Source organism: Bos javanicus, chromosome X (assembly GCF_032452875.1).
Source record: "Bos javanicus breed banteng chromosome X, ARS-OSU_banteng_1.0, whole genome shotgun sequence".
NCBI lineage: Eukaryota > Metazoa > Chordata > Mammalia > Artiodactyla > Bovidae > Bos > Bos javanicus.
The window spans coordinates 68179808-68201853 of record NC_083897.1 but is presented as its reverse complement, the minus strand read 5'-3'; the positions used below and the strand labels follow the sequence as shown (position 1 = coordinate 68201853).

Sequence of the window (22046 nt, the reverse complement as noted above, 5' to 3'; positions counted from 1 at the left end):
TTTTAAAAAGGTAAGCCCTTATCCTTTAGATACATATTGAAATATTTACAGATGGAGAACAATATGACATATAGGATTTTCATTAAAATAATCCAGGATTGGAAGCTGAAATGAGAAGGTGGATGGTACCAAATGAAAGAGATAGGCCATAAATTGATAACAGTTGAAACTGGGAAACTGGTACATGAGGGGTTTTATTATTCTCTTTTTTTTAAGTTTGAAACTGGCCATAATAAAACATTTAAAAAATAAAATTTAATATGAAATTTAGTGACATAATGAAAGGCTGAGTCTATGAAATAAAATAATCCCTTGGAAAACTGACATTTAGTATTTTGTTCTTTGAGAAAACTATATCAACTCAATCTCTTAATGAAAGTTTTACTAAGTAATATAATATTTGACAAAGACCTATTTCATACCAGGAAATAAACAGATTCAATTACAATTAATTTTCACTTAATTTTCTTAATGCTAGTATTTCTGTTTTATCAATTTAAATTTTATCAATTTAAATGACTAAAATCATCTTTCAGAGCAAAGTATATCCCAGCTGAGCTCTCTTCAAATTTAATAGCAATATTTAACTTGTGATAAGGAAAATAAAGTCTCTTGTTCAGAACGTATTTTACTTAGGTGTCACAGAAGAAAAATGACCTTTAGTGTATTACTTATAAAGCTATAAGACTAAAATAGATGATAAGAGAGATTGTGCTTATCCCAAGAATGTTACAAAATCATGCAACAAATAACCTTTCTTCCTTATACGAATCCTTTCATGAAATCCATTTTTTAAAAAGTAGAGAGAAAAACCTTATGATCCTTATGAACTAAATTTTGAAAGAGCCTATGAATTTGTTACTATATATCATTCCTTGAGGTAAACCACTTCAAATTAAGTTTTACACGTAGTCTTATGTATTTAAGAGAAAATTGGCTACATTTCATTGAGAAAACCTTGAGGATAATATTTTATACTATTTATTAAAAAGCTGAACAGTGATTACACTGAGTTTACTAAAATAAAACAAAACATAAAATTTTATCTAATGAAAATAACAATTTTATTGCATTAAGAATTTCTAAAACACTGTAATGAGAGAGATAAACCAAAATCAATGTAAAAGGTTTGTCAGTCATTTGTCAATGATCTTGCACTTGAAAATACACATTAAAAACATCTAAAAATCAGCATGACTTTTCTTTTTCATTTCTCTCTTACACTGCAAATATGACACAATGCTAAGGAAAATATTTTACTCACCCATAACCCAACCCCTAATTTTTTTTTTTTTTTCATTTTTTCCTTTACTTACTATTCTTTGTCTACAGGTATACATTAGGCAGTAAAGGATGGGAAAACAGACAACAGGGCTTAAGTACTGTACCCAAAGCCACATACCCAGTAAATGGCAAAGTTAATATCGGAACCTATCTAGTCTGGGCCCAGAGTCTGTGCTCTTAAGTACTATCCTGCTACAGGAAATCTAAATCTCTTTGTCCATCTCAATTAAGTAATCTTACAATTAATTCAGTTTCCCAAATGACTTGAATCTTGGAAATAGGTACTTATTGGTAGATACCAATAATGCTATAAAGGGCTTCCCAGGTGGCGCTAGTGGTAAAGAACCAACCTGAAAATGCAGGAGACAATAAAATGGCAGGTTCAATCACTGGGTCAGGAAGATCCCCTGGAGAAGGTCATGACGACCCACTCCAATATTTTTGTCTGGAGAATCCCATGGACAGAGAAGCCTGGCGAGCTATGGTCCCTGTGTTTACAAAGAGTCATAGGCAACTGAAGCAACTTAGCACAGCACAATAATGCTATAAAGGTATGTTCCTTTTTGTAAATTAAGAAACTGGCATTCAGTGGTAGCTATTAAATGTAGAAGGAATCAAAGACCTAAACAAAAACATCATTTTCTAAGTCCTAATGAAAACACTTATTCATATAAGGAATACCAATCAATTTTAAAACAATGCAGTGAATAGCTGGTATCAAACAATGTTTTTTGCATAGTGCCAGAAGCAACATACAGATTATTTTCAATACACAAGGGAAAAATACATCCATACAATGGAGGCATCATATTGTCATCATCCTAATCCTGGGTCAATCTTAGCAACACTCACAGTGGATCAACCAGATATTTTGTGTCTTCTGGTATGATTCAACATGATATCTGTATCACCAAAGATGTTCTAGCCAAAAATGTTAACCTTGAATCCACCAAGCCTTTAGATATATATTTCAGTTTATAGGAAAGACAGTCTAGAGGAAAAAGGTGAATGATATTATGAGCAAGAAAGCAGCCAAATCTAAAAGGGAAGGATCACAGGCCTAGTCTCTCTTTGACATCTCAGTCATCTCAACCTGGTTGTTAGGCCGACTGTCACCCTCCTTGCCTGAATAAAGGTAACCTACTTCCGTTGAGGTAGTCTCTCCTTCTCTTCTGCCTCGGACCGAACTATATACCGTACAAAAGTTAAATACAGTCTGTGTGCTAGATAAGATAAAACTACTGCAATGAAAAGAAAGGTGAGAATTATGTATTGAAAAGTTGCAGAAAAACACATACTTGATGATCTTATTGTGTCGTAAATGTGTGAGTATGTTTATGACATTATATATTTCCTAAGGGAGACAGGGGCTTGAAAAGATGAAAACTGAAGGGCAAATAAATAAAATCATCTTGGTGAATATGCATGACCTACTGAAGTTGAAGATTTGCAATCCTAGAATACTACAAAATACTAACAGCTGTGGGTAGAGAAAGGGGGGTTACCACTAAATGAATCTATACAGATGAATCTCACAAGCATAACATTTATGAAGGAAAGCATGTCACGGAAAAAAACAGAATTTTTGACAAGTGTCAAAAACAGAAAAAACTAACAACATATGACTTGGGGATATAAACATGTAATAAAAAAAACACTTCAAAAAAAAAAAAAAACCAAGAGAACAGTTAAAGCAGTGTGTCATAATGCTTATGGCATGGGAAAGGAAGGGAAGATGGACAGTGATACATATACATGCAGGGAGCTCCCAAGGTCCTGGTAATGTTCTTTTTCTTCAGCTGGGTCATATATACATGTCACTTTGTTATTCTTCATTGAAAGAAAGAGCCTATATATATATATATATATATATATATATATATATATATATATACACACACACATATATATACACACACACACACAGATACATTTCATTTGTATGTATGATATCTTGTAATAAAAGTTATCCTGAACCATACTGTAAAACTGCCTACTCCATCCACTCACCAGAATCCTGAGACCTTGGGGCTCACCAATATACATTATATTACTTCAGTCACTTCAGTTGCTCAGTTGTGTCCGACTCTGCAATCACATGAATCCCACCACACTAGGCCACCCTGTCCATCACCAACTCCCGGAGTTCACTCAGACTTACGTCCATCGAGTCAGTGATGCCATCCAGCCATCTCATCTTCTGTCGTCCCCTTCTCCTCCTGCCCGCAATCCCTCCCAGCATCAGAATCCTTTCCAATGAGTCAACTCTTCACATGAGGTCGCCAAAGTACTGGAGTTTCAGCTTTAGCATCATTCCTGCCAAAGAAATCCCAGGGCTGATCTCCTTCAGAATGGACTGGTTGGATCTCCTTGCAGTCCAAGGGACTCTCAAGAGTCTTCTCCAACACCACAATTCAAAAGCGTCAATTCTTCGGCGCTCAGCCTTCTTCACAGTCCAACTCTCACATCCATACATGACCACAGGAAAAACCACAGCCTTGACCAGACGGACCTCTGTTGGCAAAGTAATGTCTCTGCTTTTGAATATGCTATCGAGGTTGGTCATAACTTTCCTTCCAAGGAGTAAGCGTCTTTTAATTTCATGGCTGCAGTCACCATCTGCAGTGATTTTGGAGCCCAGAAAAATAAAGTCTGACACTGTTTCCACTGTTTCCCCATCTATTTCCCATGAAGTGATGGGACCGGATGCTATGATTTTCGTTTTCTGAATGTTGAGCTTTAAGCCAACTTTTTCCCTTTCCATTTTCACTTTCATCAAGAGGCGTTTTAGTTACTCTTCACTTTCTGCATAAGGGTGGTGTCATCTGCATATCTGAGGTCATTAGATTATTGATATTTCTCCCGGCAATCTTGATTCTAGCTTGTGTTTCTTCCAGTCCAGCATTTCTCATGATGTACTCTGCATAGAAGTTAATTAAGCAGGGTGACAATATACAGCCTTGATGTACTCCTTTTCCTATTTGGAACCAGTCTGTTGTTCCATGTCCAGTTCTAACTGTTGCTTCCTGACCGGCATACAGATTTCTCAAGAGGCAGGTCAGGTGGTCTGGTATTCCCATCACCTTCAGAATGTTTCACAGTTTATTCTTATCCACACAGTCAAAGACTTTGGCATAGTCAATAAAGCAGAATTAGATGTTTTTCTGCAACTCTCTTGCTTTTTCCATGATCCAGCAGATGTTAGCAATTTGATCTCTGGTTCCTCTGCCTTTTCTAAAACCAGCTTGAATGTCAGGAAGTTCACAGTTCATTTATTGCTCAAGCCTGGCTTGGAGAATTTTGAGCATTACTTTACTAGCGTGTGAGATGAGTGCAGTTGTGCAATACTTTGAGCATTCTTTGGCATTGCCTTTCTTTGGGATTGGAATGAAAACTGACCTTTTCCAGTCCTGTGGCCACTGCTGAGTTTTCCAAATTTGCTGGCATATTGGGTGCAGCACTTTCACAGCATCATCTTTCAGGATCTGAAATAGCTCAACTGGAATTCCATCACCTCCACTAGCTTTGTTCGTAGTGATGCTTTCTAAGGCCCACTTGGCTTCACATTCCAGGATGTCTGGCTCTAAGTGAGTGATCACACCATCGTGATTATCTGGCTCGTGAAGATCTTTTTTGTACAGTTCTTCTGTGTATTCTTGCCACCTCTTATTTATATCTTCTGCTTCTGTTAGGTCCATACCATTTCTGTCCTTTATCGAGCCCATCTTTGCATGAAATGTTCCCTTGGTATCTCTAATTTTCTTGAAGAGATCTCTAGTTTTTCCCATTCTGTTGTTTTCCTCTATTTCTTTGCATTGATCACTGAGGAAGGCTTTCTTACTCTTCTTGCTATTCTTTGGAACTTTGCATTCAGGTGCTTATATTGTTTACAAATTTTACTATGATAAGCAGCTTTAAAATAGATGCTGTCACCCTTGTAGCTTTTTACCTCTATTAAGTGATGTTCTCACAATAAATTCTCAGATCTGGAGTTACTGAGTCTAATAGAACAAACATATGTACAATTCTTAGGACAAATCGTTGTATTACTTTGCTAAAGTGTTGTCCCAATTTATAATATCATCAGCATTTCAACTGAATACAACTTTATCAACAATTAGTTGATGTTAATGTTCTTAAAGCATTAAATTTGTAAAAACTTTCTGTGTTTTTAATTTGTGTGTTTAATGTTTTTAACTATTAGGTTATTTTGCACTTGACTACTGATCAGGAAAAATATTTTCCCCACAGTTTGTCAACTATCTGTAACTCGTCTTGTCTGTTTCCATTCTCTGCCCATCTTACCTGTAGAGATCTCGATGTATTTCATACAAATTTGAAGGTATTATTTGTATGTAATTATTCCTTTGTTCTGGAGAATGCACTGGCAACCCACTCCAGTACTCTTGCCTGGAAAATCCCGTGGATGGAGGGGCCTGGTAAGCTGCAGTCCATGGGGTCACCTAGAGTCGGACAGGACTCAGCAACTTCACTTTCACTTTTCACGTTCATGCATTGGAGAAGGAAATGGTAACCCACTACAGTGTTCTTTCTTGAAGAGTCCTAGGGACGGGGGAGCCTGGTGGGCTGCCGTCTATGGGGTCGCACAGAGTTAGACACGACTGAAGCAACTTAGCAGCAGCAGCAGCAGCAGCAGCAGCAGCAACAGCCCTTTGTTATGAATTACAAATATTCCTACTCTGTTTTCCTTTTTCTTTTAGTTTGCTATTTTTCAGAGAAGATGCTGTAATTTTTTATATATTCTAACATTTCCTTTTGTTTCTTGAGATTCCAAAGAGGAAAAGTTATCATTTCTCTACAGATCGGATGCCCCATCTATGCCAACTTAACAGTTCCAACTATACTCAAAGAGACACTCAAATTACTGGCAGAAAGTTAAAAAATTGTTCCTATAATGAAAAAAAAGGCAGTATTTCAATTAGTGGAGTAGATCAATGGTGTTAGAATAACAAGTTAATGACTTAGGAGGAATACCCCTCATATTCTAGAATAAAGTAAATCTCAGGTGTATTAAAATTTAAATGTAAGATATAAAATATTAAAAAGAAACAGAGTCAATATTTACTAATCTTTGAAGGGAAGGCTTTCTATGCATAACTCCAAAGGCAGGAACCATAAAAGAAAAAAAAAAAACAATTGATAGATACATAAAAATTATCAAGTTTCACACATGAAAATAGAAGGAAAATTTATAAAATACATAACAAAGAATTAAAGATTTTAATATATAAAGAATCATTACATATTGAAAAGGGAAAAAAATCACACAATAGGAACATGGGTAAAAGCAATGAATAAAAGAAATAAATTGACCAATATACCTATTAAATAATCTCACTTATAATCTGAAAATATAAATTCAGACAAGGAAACATTTTCTGGCTATGATGTTGACATTCTTAGAAAATACTGAAAGACTATGGGAAAGTAAGTGTTCTCATACTCTGCTAGTGATAATAGATTAGCAATCTTTCCTTAAGGTAATTCATCAATACAAATGAAAATCATTACATAACCACCCCCTAAAATTCAATTTAACATTTACAGTTCTAGGTATTTGTCCTAAGGAAAAAACTAAATACATACAAAAGGTTTAGGTACACCAGGTTCATCATAGTATCACTTCATGAAAGTGAAAAACTGAAAACTTGAAGTGTCAAAAAAAAGTTGATAAGTTAAATAAATGACAGGATATCTATAGAAATACTAGTGTATTTATTAATCATCTACTAGAAATGACATTTAATAAGATTTTGGAAGTGACATTTTTTGGGGTGTTAGTTCTAAAAGGTCTTCTAGGTCTTCATAGAACCGTTCAACTTCAGCTTCTTCAGCGTTACTGGTTGGGTCATAACCTTGGATTACTGTGATATTGAATGGTTTGCCTTGGAAACGAACAGAGATCATTCTGCCGTTTTTGAGATTGCATTCAAGTACTGCATTCCGGAATCTTTTGTTGACCATGATGGCTACTCCATTTCTTCTAAGGGATTCCTGCCTGCAGGAGTAGATATAATGGTCATCTGAGTTAATTGACCCATTCGAGTCCATTTTAGTTTGCTGATTCCAAGAAAGTCAACGTTCACTCTCGCCATCTACTGTTTGACCACTTCCAATTTGCCTTGATTCATGGACCTAACATTCCAGATTCCTATGCAATATCGCGCTTTACAGCATCGGACCTTGCTCCTATCACCAGTCACATCCGCAACTGGGTACTGTTTTTGCTTTGGCTCCATCCCTTCATTCTTTCTGGAGTTATTTCTCCACTGATCTCCAGTAGCATATTGGGCACCTAGCGACCTGGGAACTTCCTCTTTCAGTATCCTATCATTTTGCCTTCTCATACTGCTCATGGGGTTCTCAAGGTAAGAATACTGAAGTGGTTTGTCATTCCCTTCTTCAGTGGACTGCATTCTGTGAGCACCCAAAAAAGATGTCCTTTTCATTATAGGGGACTGGAATGCAAAAGTAGGAAGTCAAGAACACCTGGAGTAACAGGCAAATTTGGCCTTGGAATACAGAATGAAGCAGGACAAAGGCTAATAGAGTTTTGCCAAGAGAACACACTGGTCATAGCAAACAACCTCTTCCAACAACACAAGAGAAGACTCTATACATGGACATCACCAGATGGTCAACACCAAAATCAGACTGATTATATTCTTTGCAGACAAAGATGGAAAGCTCTATACAGTCATCAAAAACAAGACCAGGAGCTGACTGTAGCTCAGATCATGCACTCTGCATTGCCAAATTCTGACTTAAATTGAAGAAAGTAGGGAAAACCACTACACCATTCAGGTATGAACTAAATGAAATCCCTTATGATTATACAGTGGAAGTGAGAAATAGATTTAAGGGAATAGATCTGATAGATACAGCATCTGATGAACTATGGACGGAGGTTCGTAACATTCTACGGGAGACAGAGATGAACACCATCCCCATGGAAAAGAAATTCAGAAAAGCAAAATGGCTGTCTGGTGAGGCCTTACAAATAGCTGTGAAAATAAGAGAAGTGAAAAGCAAAGGAGAAAAGGAAAGATATAAGCATCTGAATGCACAGTTCCAAAGAATAGCAAGAAGTGATAAGAAAGCCTTCCTCAGTGATCAATGCAAAGAAATAGAGGAAAACAACAGAATGGGAAAGACTAGAGATCTCTTCAAGAAAATTAGAGATACCAAGGGAACATTTCATGCCACGATGGGCTCGATAAAGGACAGAAATGGTATGGACCTAACAGAAGCAGAAGATATAAATAAGAGGTGGCAAGAATACACAGAAGAACTGTACAAAAAAGATCTTCACGAGCCAGATAATCACGATGGTGTGATCACTCACTTAGAGCCAGACATCCTGGAATGTGAAGCCAAGTGGGCCTTAGAAAGCATCACTACGAACAAAGCTAGTGGAGGTGCTGGAATTCCAGTTGAACTATTTCAAATCCTGAAAGATGATGCTGTGAAAGTGCTGCACTCAATATGCCAGCAAATTTGGAAAACTCAGCAGTGGCCACAGGACTGGAAAAGGTCAGTTTTCATTCCAATCCCAAAGAAAGGCAATGCCAAAGAATGCTCAAACTATCGCACAACTGCACTCATCTCACATGCTAGTAAAGTAATGCTCAAAATTCTCCAAGCCAGGCTTGAGCAATAAATGAACCGTGAACTTTCAGATGTTCAAGCTGGTTTTAGAAAAGGCAGAGGAAACAGAGATCAAATTGCAAACATCTGCTGGATCATCGATAAAGCAAGAGAGTTCCAGAAAAAAAACATTTAATTCTGCTTTATTGACTATGCCAAAGTCTTTGACTGTGTGGATCACGATAAACTGTGGAGCATTCTGAAAGAGATGGGAATACCAGACCACCTGACCTGCCTCTTGAGAAACCTATATGCAGGTCAGGAGCAACAGTTAGAACTCACATGGAACAACAGACTGGTTCCAAATAGGAAAAGGAGTACGTCAAGGCTGTATATTGTCACCCTGCTTATTTAACTTCTATGCAGAGTACATCATGAGAAATGCTGGGCTGGAAGAAGCACAGTCGGATATCAACATTGCCGGGAAAAATATCAATAACCTCAGATATGCAGATGACACCACCCTTATGGCAGAAACTGAAGAGGAACTAAAAAGCCTCTTATTGAAAGTGAAAGAGGAGAGTGAAAAAGTTGGCTTAAAGCTCAACATTCAGAAAACGAAGATCATGGCATCCGGTCCCATCATTTCATGGGAAATAGATGGGGAAACAGTGGAAACAGTGTCAGACTTTATTTTTCTGGGCTCTAACATCACTGCAGATGGTGACTGCAGCCATGAAATTAAAAGACTCTTACTTCTTGGAAGGAAAGTTATGACCAACCTAGATAGCATATTCAAAAGCAGACACATTACTTTGCAAACAAAGGTCCATCTAGTCAAGGCTATGGTTTTTCCAGTAGTCATTTATGGATGTGAGAGTTGGACTGTGAATAAAGCTGAGCACCGAAGAACTGATGCTTTTGTACTGTGGTGTTGGAAAAGACTCTTCAGAGTCCCTTGGACTACAAGGAGATCCAACCAGTCCATTCTGAAGGAGATCAGCCCTGGGATTTCTTTGGAAGGAATGATGCTAAAGCTGAAACTCCAATACTTTGGCCACCTCATGTGAAGAGTTGACTCATTGGAAAAGACTCTGATGCTGGGAGGGACTGGGGGCAGGAGGGAAACGGGACGACAGAGGATGAGATGGCTGGACAGCATCACTGACTCTATCGATGTGAGTTTGCGTAAACTCCGGGAGCTGGTGATGGACAGGGAGGCCTGACGTGCTGCAGTTCCTGTGGTCTCAAAGAGTAGGACACGACTGAGTGACTGAAGTGAAGTGAACTAGAAGTGACATAATCATAGAAGTTAAGAACAGATAAAGGGTTGCCAGGTTTAGAGCGGAGAAAGCAATCGCACCCACTCCAGTACTCTTGCCTGGAAAACCACATGGATGGAGGAGCCTGGTTGGCTGCAGTCCATGGGGTCGCTAAGAGTCGGAAACGACCGAGCGACTTCACTTTCACTTTTCACTTTCATGCTTAGGAGAAGGAAATGGCAACCCACTTCAGTGCTCTTGCCTAGACAATCCCAGGGACGGGGCAGCCTGGTGGGCTGCCATATATGGGGTAGGACACAGTTGGACACGACTGAAGTGACTTAGCAGCAGCAGCAGAAGCAGCAGGATTTAGAGATGTAGGAAGGAGGGAAGCGTTCGTGGCTATAAAAAGATATTATGAGAGACTATGATGAAACTGTCTTGTATCTGGATTTGACAACAATCCACACATGTGATAAAATTACACAGAATTGAACACACACACAAGTATATGTTTGACTGGTGACATCTGAATAAGGTCATTCAGTTCAGTTCAGTCACTCAGTTGTGTCAGACTCTTTGCAACCCCATGAATCGCAGCACGCCAGGCCTCCCTGTCCATCACAAACTCCCAGAGTTTACTCAATGTCATGTCCATCAAGTCAGTGATGCCATCCAGCCATCTCATCCTCTGTCGTCCCCTTCTCCTCCTGCCCCCAACCCCACCCAGCATCAGGGTCTTTTCCAGTGAGTCAACACTTTACATGAGGTGGCCCAAGTATTGGAATTTCAGCTTTAGCATCAGTCCTCCCAATGAATACCCAGGACTAATCTCCTTTAGCATGGACTGGTTGGACCTCCTTGCAGTCCAAGGGACTCTCAAGAGTCTTCTCCAATACCACAGTTCAAAAGCATCAATTCTGCCCTCAGCTTTATTCACAGTCCAACTCTCACATCCATACATGACCACTGGTAAAACCACAGCCTTGACTAGACGGACCTTTGTTGGCAAAGTATGTCTCTGCTTTTGAATATGCTATCTAGGTTGGTCATAACTTTCCTTCCAAGGAGGCAGCGTCTTTTAATTTCATGGCTGCAGTCACCATCTGCAGTGATTTTGGAGCCCCAAAAAATTCAGTTTGACACTGTTTCCACTGTTTCCCCATCTATTTCTTATGAAGTGATGGGACCAGATACCATGATCTTCGTTTTCTGAATGTTGAGCTTTAAGCCAACTTTTTCACTCTCCTCTTTCACTTTCATCAAGAGGCTTTTGAGTTGCTCTTCACTTTCTGCCGTAAGGGTGGTATCATCTGCATATCTGAGGTCATTGATATTTCTCCTGGCAATCTTGATTCCAGCTTGTGCTTCTTATAGCCCAGCATTTCTCATGATGTACTCTGCATATAAGTTAAATAAGCAGGGTGACAATATACAGCCTGGACATACTCCTTTTCCTATTTGGAACCAGTTCCAAATGTTCCATGTCCAGTTCTAACTGTTGCTTTCTGACCTCCATATAGGTTTCTCAAGAGGCAGGTCAGGTGGTCTGGTATTACCATCTTTCAGAATGTTCCACAGTTTATTGTGATCCACACAGTCAAAAGCTTTGGCACAGTCAATAAATAAGGTCATTTCATAAGGTCAATTATCTGTTTATATCACATGTATTTATCCAAGATGTTACTACCACTGGGGAATGCTGGATGAAATATATACACGATCTTTCTATACTATTTCCTACAACTGCATGTGAATCTAAACTTATCTCCAAATAAGAAGTTATCTTTTTAAGACACTGAGGATGAAGATTTGGTTATTATGAAATGATATTCATAACACTGTGATGTGAAAAATAGAATAGCATACACACATCTATACACACAAAGTGCGAAATGGTCTGGAAATATAGACATAAAAGTGTTAGTTATTATTATTATTATTTGTTAATGACAGGGTCCTTGGAGGGAAAAGATATTATCACATCCACTCTGTCAATTATTAATAGGATGAATCCACTGTAAATGCTGACAACTGTTGACAATTATAGGAACCAAAAGAACCAACCAACCCAAAAAAAAAAAAAAGCTTCATGAACAGAACAATGAGTCCCATACTTGATCTTGAAAACTTAATTTACAAGCACATAAAACTAAAAAAGAAATTTTAAATGACAAAATGGCAAACCCTTGCACACACACAAATAACCCATAGGGCATTTCTAACAATGATTTTATTTCTGTTGAAAATTATGTATCTTGTAATCAGTGAATAATTCCTAGGGACACAGATTTTCAAGTAGAAATATGACTGTATTCTCTGACCCCATTTCTTGCCACTACTTCAGTGGCTGACTCTGTTTTTTCAGTTTTAAGGGATAAATACAACCAGGTCATTAGGTTCGCCTTACTCAAAATGTTTGCAAGATGACAACAGACATCATGATGTTGTCTATAATAAGCAGTTAACATCACAAGGCTTCTCTGGCATCAGGACTTTAGTGTCAACAATAGTAACCCCCCAAAATGAAGCAATTGCCACGACTGAGCGACTGAACTGAACTGAACTGAAACTATAGCACAATAATCTAACCTTGACAATATAAGGTATTTTTTCACATGGAAAAATACAACCAGTTCAGTCTAACAACACCTAGCCAGAGGAACTTCAGTCTTAACAGTCTGACCTCAGTCAAACTTAACTAAGTCTTAGGTTCCACATTTGTAAAATGGAGATAACAATAAGCATCTAGCAACAGACAAGGTTACCGTGATAATCAGATAAGATAATGCACTTTACGGGCTTAATATAGTACTCAGTATATAACAAATGCTAGAAATAATTTCATACATTTGTCTAACAGTGTGTTGTATATACTAAATTTAATTTTCTGTCATCTATTTAGCTTAGCTCATACCAAAGTAATATAGAAAACTAAGGATTAGAACACAACTCAGCATCTTCCTAATATGCCTGATATCTGTATGTAAAATGTTATATCACTACACTTTACTTTGTGCAAGCTTTTCCATCACAATTATTTTAAATGCATATATTGAAAAGCAGTTTAACAAATATGCAAATTCAGATCACAGATACATGACCCAAAACAGTTCAAAGCAATACAAAATGACTAAAATTACCATTAACCAAAAGCCACTGTAACTCAACATGAACACTGGGCTGGACAAAAAAGATATGTATGAACACTACTTAGGAGAAAAAGCAGATACTGGTACTTTTATAAATGTGATATAAATGAAATCAGTCAAACGGTATGACATTATTCACTTAAACTCTTGGTAAAAATCCAATATAAGATCAAATACCCTTGTGAAGCACCACACGGGCAAACCTGCCCCTGGTCTCTTCACCTATTTTCAAACTAGTTTTTAAATAGTCTCATTATGAATAACACAATAGCTCTCATAATCACACTTGGAGAAGTCAATATCTGTGATAAATTCTCATCTTTTACACTGCCTTTTAATAAGATTATCAGAAAAGCAAAAATGATAACAAATCAATCTTTCAAAAGTATCCCTATTTTGTTTGTTACAACTAAATATCCCCCAAATGTTTCCAATCTCTCTAGCACTTATGCATAATATATGTTTACATATACATATATATAGTTTGTAATATACATATGAATATAAACTGAGAAGCGTTAGTGACTTTTAAGCTGTTCTAGGTTTTAAACCATTTACATAGACCATTTTAAACTATTTACGTAGTTACAAAGCCTAACTTTTCAGTTAGAAGATTGCACTGAAACTTAAGAGCGTGAGTAACAGGTCAATTATATGGAATTATAATTGTTTCTGTGCATTGGGATTTTATGTTAAACATGAGAATGTGATGGCGAGCAGCCGTATTTGATTTTAATTGCTGTAGCCTGAGTTACCCAAAACATCATGAGAACACTGGAGGAAACAAGAAAATGACATGAGGCATGGGAGATGAAAATGATGCTGCAGAGAGAACTCTGGTTACAGATGCAGCTCTCTCTGAGTGACTGGTTCAAATTTATGATTTATAGAGAAGGGTAAGCTTCTCCCAAAGAATCTGCTTTGCAGTTATATAATTCCCTTTACTTTTCTAGGTATTGACAACAGAAAAGACATACTTCTCCATCAATAAATGGCTGAAGAATTGCAAAGCATTTTTCAAACAGCAAAATCTGTATGCTTTCTTTAGTTTCTTCATCATTTTACACTGACAAGAGTTTCATACTATGCCTCAAACAAGATAAACCTGTTCAAAACCGTCAGGCAAAACAACAAATAATGCAAGCTGGTGAACAAAACAGAGTAAAAGAAAATGAAAGAAAATCATCAGTTAAGAAGTCTGATAGAAATAGTGGTAAGAGACATACAAAGGTTTTTCCCACCAAACAGCCAGTGAGAAGAGCAGGACAATGACTCAGACACCTGAATCTTTCCACTGCTCTCCATGGAAACCATGAGCCTTTCCAAGGAAGCCTTCACTCCTTGACAGCAGTGGTGATAAAAGCCCCTCAGTAGGAGATAATGGGCTATAAATTTAAACTACGTTTTCTGAACACCTACTAAGCATTTTAAATAATTATTCCACCAAATCCTCAACAGAACTCTCTGAGGTTTACTCTCTTTTAGAGCTAAGAAACTTAAGACATTAAAGAACATGTGTAAGGTGGCACAAGACTCATAACTGATTCACACACAGTCTGTCCAATTTCAGAGCCACACTGTCAATCACTAAATTAGGTTATCCCACCTCTGAGATCTAATGCCTGATGATCTGAGGTGGAGCTGATGCAATAATAATTGAAATAAAGTGCACAATAAATGTAATGCACTTGTATCATCCCCAAACCAACCTGTCCCCCATCCATGGAAAAAATGTTTTCCACAAAATCGGTCCCTGGTGCCAAAAAGATCAGGGACTGCTGCACTACACAGTGCTCTCAAATAAGATACATACATGTCAAAGTAAACAGAACATATGGATGGTATAGCATTTATAAAACAAAAGGACTTTTAAAATACTACTTTCATTCCTACTATTCAGTTAACCAATATTCTCTAAACTTTTTGCCCTCAGCCACTCCCCTTAAATATATATGAATATATGTATGTGGGTGTGCTTCAGTGATACACACATGAAATATATTCCATAAAACTATACTCATCCTTATTACATATAATATATTCTAATACATATTCTGTTCCACCTTTGTTTTTTTTAAATGCTGGAATTGATTCCATGACCACAAATAGGTGGCATCTTGCAAAAAAAAAAAAAAAAAAAAAAACTCTGCTCTAGACCACAGGTTCATGGATTTGGGGAAATACAGGCAAAAAAAAGCATGGGCATCCTCTGATGTTAGAACCAGATACTGGCATCCCAGGAATGGACTAAATAATACACATACATAAGACATCACTTGGCAGAAAGTCTGGCATAAACAGGTATTTAGTAAAAATCAGTTTCAGCTATACCCCCGACAACATTACTGCCCCCCAATGTTTCAAGAAGCAATAGTTAGAACCAGACACGAAACAATGGACTGGTTCAAAATTGGGAAAGATGCACATCATGGCTGTACATTGTTACTGTGTTTATTTAACTTATATGCAGAGTACCTCATGCGAAATGCCAGGCTGGAAGAAGCACAAGCTAGAATCAAGATTGCTGGGAGAAATATCAATAACATCTAATATGCAGATGAAACCACCCTTATGGCAGAAAGAGAAGAGGAACTAAAGAGCCTCTCTGATAAAGGTGAAAGAGGAGAGTGAAAAAGGTGGCTTAAAACTCAACATTCAAAAAACTAAGATCATGGCATCCGGTCCCATCACCACATGGCAAATAGATGGGCAAACAATGTAAACAGTGACAGACTTTATTTTCTTGGGCTCAAAAATCACTGTGGATGGTGACTGCAGCCATGAAATTACAAGACCCTTGCTCCTTGGGAGAAAAGCTATGAGAAACCTAGACAGCATATTAAAAAGCAGAGACATTACTTTGTCGATAAAGGTCCATCTAGTCAGTTATGTTTTTTCCACTAGTCATATATGGATGTGAGAGTTGGACCATAAAGAAGGCTGAGCACTGAAGAATTGATGCTTTTGAACTGTGTTGTTGGAGAAGACTCTTGAGAGTCCCTTGGACTGCAAGGAGATCAAACCTGTCAATTCTAAAGGAAATCAATCCTGGATATTCATTGGAAGAACATGCTGAAGCTGAAGCTCCAATACTTTGGCCACCTGATGAGAAGAACTGACTCATTAGAAAAGACCTTGATGCTGGGAAAAATTGAAGGCAGGAGGAGAAGGGGACGACAGAGGATGAGATGGTTGGATGGCAGCACCAACTTATGGACACGAGTTTGAGCAAGTTCCAGGAGTTGGTGATGGATAGGGAAGCCTGGTGTGCTGCAGTCCATGGGGTGGCAAAGAGTCAGACACGACTGAGTGACTGAACATCAAGAAATTCAGCTGTGCTACCCACATGACCTTTCCTGATGAAAGCAGTTTATCATTTCCAAAAAAATGCTTCTTTATAAGCTGCTTTGATAGAAAAATTTCTGAAAACACTGACTTGACTTCAAATGAGGGCTATATAAAATTTAGTCTTTTCTCAAGGACCCAGTGTCATAATTATGCACACACAATGGTAAATTTTAGAGTTGGGAGATGCCTATCTTAGAGGTCACCTAATTCAAGTCTCTCACTTTACAGATGAACAAATTGATGTTCCAAGATGTTATGCAACTTGCCCAAAGTCACCTAGAAGGAAGATTAAGTGATTCCCTTTATGCCAGGCTGCCACAATGACTGATTCTGGACTATGCTGAGCTTGATATAGCAAGGCAGTCAGGATTTACGAGCAATATCCCTGTAATTTCCCCCATGTTTGTTATTTTTCTTATTTCATTTCTTTCCCCATAATCTTTAGCAATAAAATTATTAAATAAAAAGGATCCATGTTTATCCTCTGCAGGAAAAATGTTTAAGTTAGTCTACTCGACAGTCCATTTAGGGGAAGAACTCCAAAATATAACATGTGTGATGCACTTTAGAAAGGAAAGGGATGCTGAATGAATCTCTATGTGGTCTTCAGAAAACAAGAAGGATGCAATGAAAGGCCCACATTGTCTTAGAACAGCTCTGAGCATGTGACTGTCAGGAACCCCAAATAGTTCCTCAGAATAGGTAACACAGTAAACGTCACAAGGGCAGGGACTAGGTTCTCAGTAATTCTGGGCTGACTATTCTAAAAACCGTGTAGTCTGTCACTATGCCAAATGGTCCCAGGTCATTGTGTTGCCTGATGTAGGTTTGCATTTTAGGTGTTTGTCTCTCCCCTTTCACATTAGGCTATGAACTGTCACTTAGGTCTAATGACACCCTCCAAACACAGCTTTTGCAGCAGTTGTTAACATCTCCTGTGTCTACTCTGGAGGAAGAAATGCCAACCCACTCCAATATTCTTGCCTGGAAAATCCCATGAACAGAGGAGCCTGGTGGGTTACAGTCCAAGGGGTCACAGAGATGGACACGACTGAGTGACTAAGACTTAATATGCTCTGAGCATGCTAGAATTTTCTAAAGTAAGAATGAATATGCTCTCGGTGAGAGAATGAGGGATTCCCCTATGCAAGAAGAATGCCAATAATATCCCATGATGCTTGTAACTTCCATCCCACCTGCCCTTATGTTGAATTGATGGCTCTGCTGCAGGTTACAGATTATACAAGATGCCAGATAAGTCACCTCCAGTGAGGTGCTATTATGTTATTATGTGACTAGGATGATTTTTAACCTGCGACCAATGATACTTCTCTGTAACCTACAAAGTTATTATTCAAATGTCTTTATAAATGTCAAATGTCTTAAAAATTACAATCATGCACCCAAACTGAAGGCCACTTTCTAGACACTCATCTCTACATCTATTTTTTTAAGATAATTGTCATTATTTTTTTTAACTTTTAAAATTTTTTTTAATTTTATACTGGAGTTGCTATTCCATTTCTGTCCTCTCCCTTGAGGCTCCATTTGGCCCTCCTTCCTTATTTCAGTTTCTTCTATATTCTGCATAGTTTAAGTACTTTATCTTATTCCTCTGTTTTCAGGTGTTTGAGAGATTATTTCCTGTATTTTGTAATCAGGAGGAAATGGGCTTAACTAAGAAAATGCATATAAATCTTTATTTTCCCATAATCTCTTCAAAACATGTCCTTAATGAAAATGTTATATTATGAAGAATGAAAAGAAAAACAAGTTAGTCAAGGCCAAAAGGATTTAAAATATTATCCACAGGTTATTTTACTTGATAAAGCAACTGTTTCTTTATGACATTTTAACTGAAACTAAATCTGCTAAAAGAAAAACTGCATCTCATAGCCCATTTCTTCATGTTTCTGATACATGCATGATTACTTCTGCTTTTGTTATCAAAACTGAATCTTTGAAACACTGATTTTTCTATGACTGACTCAAGCTAGTATACTTGGTAAGGCAAACATATCTTAAAGGCCACTTTCAGCATACTATTTCAGAAGAGAAATATTCCAAACACATTAAAAATCACTCTTATTTAATAATGATTATAATTATTGAATTCATTTATTTGGGAATGACTTTTATCTACATACAAAGCTTCAAATCATAAATTTAAACAATGTGCTTGAAAAGTTACACAGTGTTCACTAAGTGATATGAAAACCTCTAACTCAAATAAGTTCTTCCCATACTTTGAGAAGTAACATTACTCTCATATTAATAAGTCTAAAATGAATCTTTTTCCAAATACACCAGATGTTTCCTGATGCAATTTTCTGGATCACTCACAGAATCTTCCTACCTCTATCATAACAGACTCCAAGAAGATGGATATAGTCCATATTACAAACTGAACTAGAGAGCAAAATACTTCTTATATAATAATTAACAGCACTTAAGAATTGCCACTTTTCAATTAAATTTGAATCAAGAAACAATATTTTAATGATACAAAGTAATTTTTAAAACACCCTAAGTTCCAAAGTACAACAAAAAAAGGGAGTAACACAGGACCCAAGTATGGTATAACAACTATTTTAAATGGATACTGTTCTAAGTTTTAAGATAGACTGGTGAGAATAAATAGAATCTACTGACTCCTTCCAGCTGTCATCCAAGATCTGTTCATAGCAGTTACAGCAAAGTAATTTGTAGCCATGCAATTCTCAGGTTGAGAATAAACATGTCCTTACTGTTTTGAGAACAATCACCCATGTAGAACTAGAATACGTGAATTTTTTGTTAGACAACACTGGAAAGGTTATTTAGTTTATCCTGCCTATATTCAAAACCAAGGAAATAGGCTCTGAGAGATTAAGTTCCTAACCCTAGAAATTCACACAGCTGGTTAATGGCCAAGCAAGGTCTACAACCAAGTTTTCCCAGTTATTTCAATTAATATGGTTTAATTCTGAGTGTCAGAACTACTGATTCTCCTTTTAGTATACAATGGACTTTTGGAAATTTACCAGCAGTGTGATCTTGAGCAAACTGCAACCTTTTTAAGCTTTTTTTCCTCCTCTGTAAAGTGTAGAAAATGCCTACTCTAACAAAGTCATGAGGATTACATACGATTTGTAAAGAGCTTAGCACACGGATTAGCAAATAATCAGTCGAAAATAGGTAGTTATTTTTACTCCCGACCTGGAAACATGGCTGCTCCTACTGTTTGAGAAGACAATGAGCTGAATTTATTAACACAATGGACAGGGTCTCATTCACCAGAGGTTCTCCAGCCTACCACATTCTGTAGACAGGACAAAACCCCACCCAACAAACTATTTCATCCCATCTAAAATTCACCCTTTACACTGTTAAGAAAAACAAAATAACAACTTTTCCAAATGTTTTCTGCCACGTGTTGTACGTGTAATTTGTCAACTAGAAACTGCAGAGGGAGTTCTGGCACCACCCAAAACATGAAGCATCAACCATGGGCAAACAAGAGAAAGATATGATCACACACTAAAACTGGACTCACAGACCTTGTTCTCAGCTCATTTAGCTGTGGGTAGATAGATGGGTAGAAGAAAGCAAAATGGTTTCTTTCAGCACCATAAAGCAGGAATAATGGCTACCTCAACAAATTACAACCTCGGACAGGACTGAGAGACTTCACTTTCACTTTTCACGTTCATGCATTGGAGAAGGAAATGGCAACCCACTCCAGCGTTCTTGCCTGGAGAATCCCAGGGACAGAGGAGCCTGGTGGACTGCTGTTTATGGGGTTGCACAGAGTCGGACACGACTGAAACGAGTTAACAGTAGCAGCAGCGGCATGCTTCTCAACACAACAGAAAATAATCCACTTCCTCGCCTTAGTACATTTAAACGTAAATGGGTAACAACTGAGTAACAAACTGTATCCGAGATCCACTGAACCCTAGGATTATATAAATATATGAAAAATTCCTATGAAATGGCGAGACAAAATAATGGGGAATATCACTTTGAAATCAACGAGGAAATCATAATGTCATGCCATGGTGTCTCCATTGATAAAATTCCCACCCTCCGTTCTCTTGACACTGCAAACCCTCCTCCCTCTAAGAAAATTACAGGAATCACCCGCAGCAACCAACCTCAGCAATCGGCATCAACCATATCGACCCCTACTCAAATGGCGCTATGCACCGCGGGTCCAAGCCCCTCCCTGGAGCGCCCAAGTCCCGCGTTGACTCCAGACTACCTCACTTCCTTTCCGTCCTTCCTCCCACACTCGACCCCAACATTTCTCGCCGACCCTCGCTCCTGACAGAGAAGGTAGGAATGGGACAGACTTCCTACACTTTGTCCAGGTAGTATCAGAGCCACACATACCCGTCCCTATTACGATCACATCAAACTCCGAAGGGAGATTATCCGCCATCTTGACAGGAAACGTGTCATGTGACTGTTTCTTGTGCAAATAAGATCAAGTTCCGCCCTGCCGCGGTAGATGGCGGAAGGGAAACAGTGCATTCTGGGCATTGTAGTTCTCGAGTGGTGGGTCCCGGTAGGAGGCTACAGCACTGTATTTGAAACTTTTTAATCGAACGTTAAAAGCTCCATTCCTTTTCCAGGCTGAGAACAGTAGCGCATTTAGCCTGGAGTTTGGAGGTAGAAAAGAGTTGTAGATTTTTACTCTGATGGCTAAGATGAATGGTGGGAAGACCTGCGAACTGCTTGACAATGATGAAGCAAGATTTGTTAGGAGACACGAGGGCGGAGTGAAATTGAAAGGGAATTGCTCTGTGAACAAAGGAAATTTTCATTTCAGCCTGGAAACTGTTTCCTTTGGCGTGTCTATACTTTCGTTTTGGCCCCCAAAGCATAATTTTTCACACCAATACCTTCACACTCTATTCCTTACGGGTTTTTTTGTCTTTGTCGCCCGAATAAAAATCCACAAAAAACCTCTCCCTAGCTTCGCCGGAATGGAACCTTACTGCATCTGTATTTGTTCTAGTTAGTCCAAACAACCACCTTGGCTATATATTAATATTGGTTGCAGAAGGGAAAAATGAAAGCACAGTAGTTGCTTGATAGGCATTAACTGAATCTGGTTTCATACAAGTATACAAGGAGTTCATACAAGATTTTCCCAATTAGGTACTACAGAGACGATCTAAGTAAAGTGGCCTTTGTATTCAAGTGATTGTATTTGATGAGGGTTAGATTGCCTCTGCCAAGCAGCTAATATAGCTCTCGTGAGTATTTTCAAGGTCGGCCTCCTCCCACCTGTACCCTCATCCCCCTTATTTAAAATGCTGGCACCCTACTTCAGTACTCCTGCCTGGAAAATCCCATGGACGGAAGAGCCTGGTAGGCTGCAGTCCATAGGGTCGCTAAGAATCGG

General features: G+C 38.1%; 1 protein-coding gene across 3 annotated transcripts in view; it reads right to left on the bottom strand.

Moving 5' to 3' along the window:
- The window catches only part of CHM (CHM Rab escort protein), a 249696-nt gene extending 228575 nt beyond the window's left edge, over window positions 1-21121 (bottom strand). For 2 of the 3 annotated variants that reach the window (XM_061409549.1, XM_061409551.1), the window contains exon 1: window positions 21029-21121. In XM_061409549.1, the coding sequence (XP_061265533.1) occupies window positions 21029-21077 (49 nt within the window). In that variant the 5' untranslated portion in view covers window positions 21078-21121. The other variant, XM_061409550.1, reaches the window with a different exon arrangement.
- Between the last annotated feature and the right edge of the window lie 925 nt (window positions 21122-22046).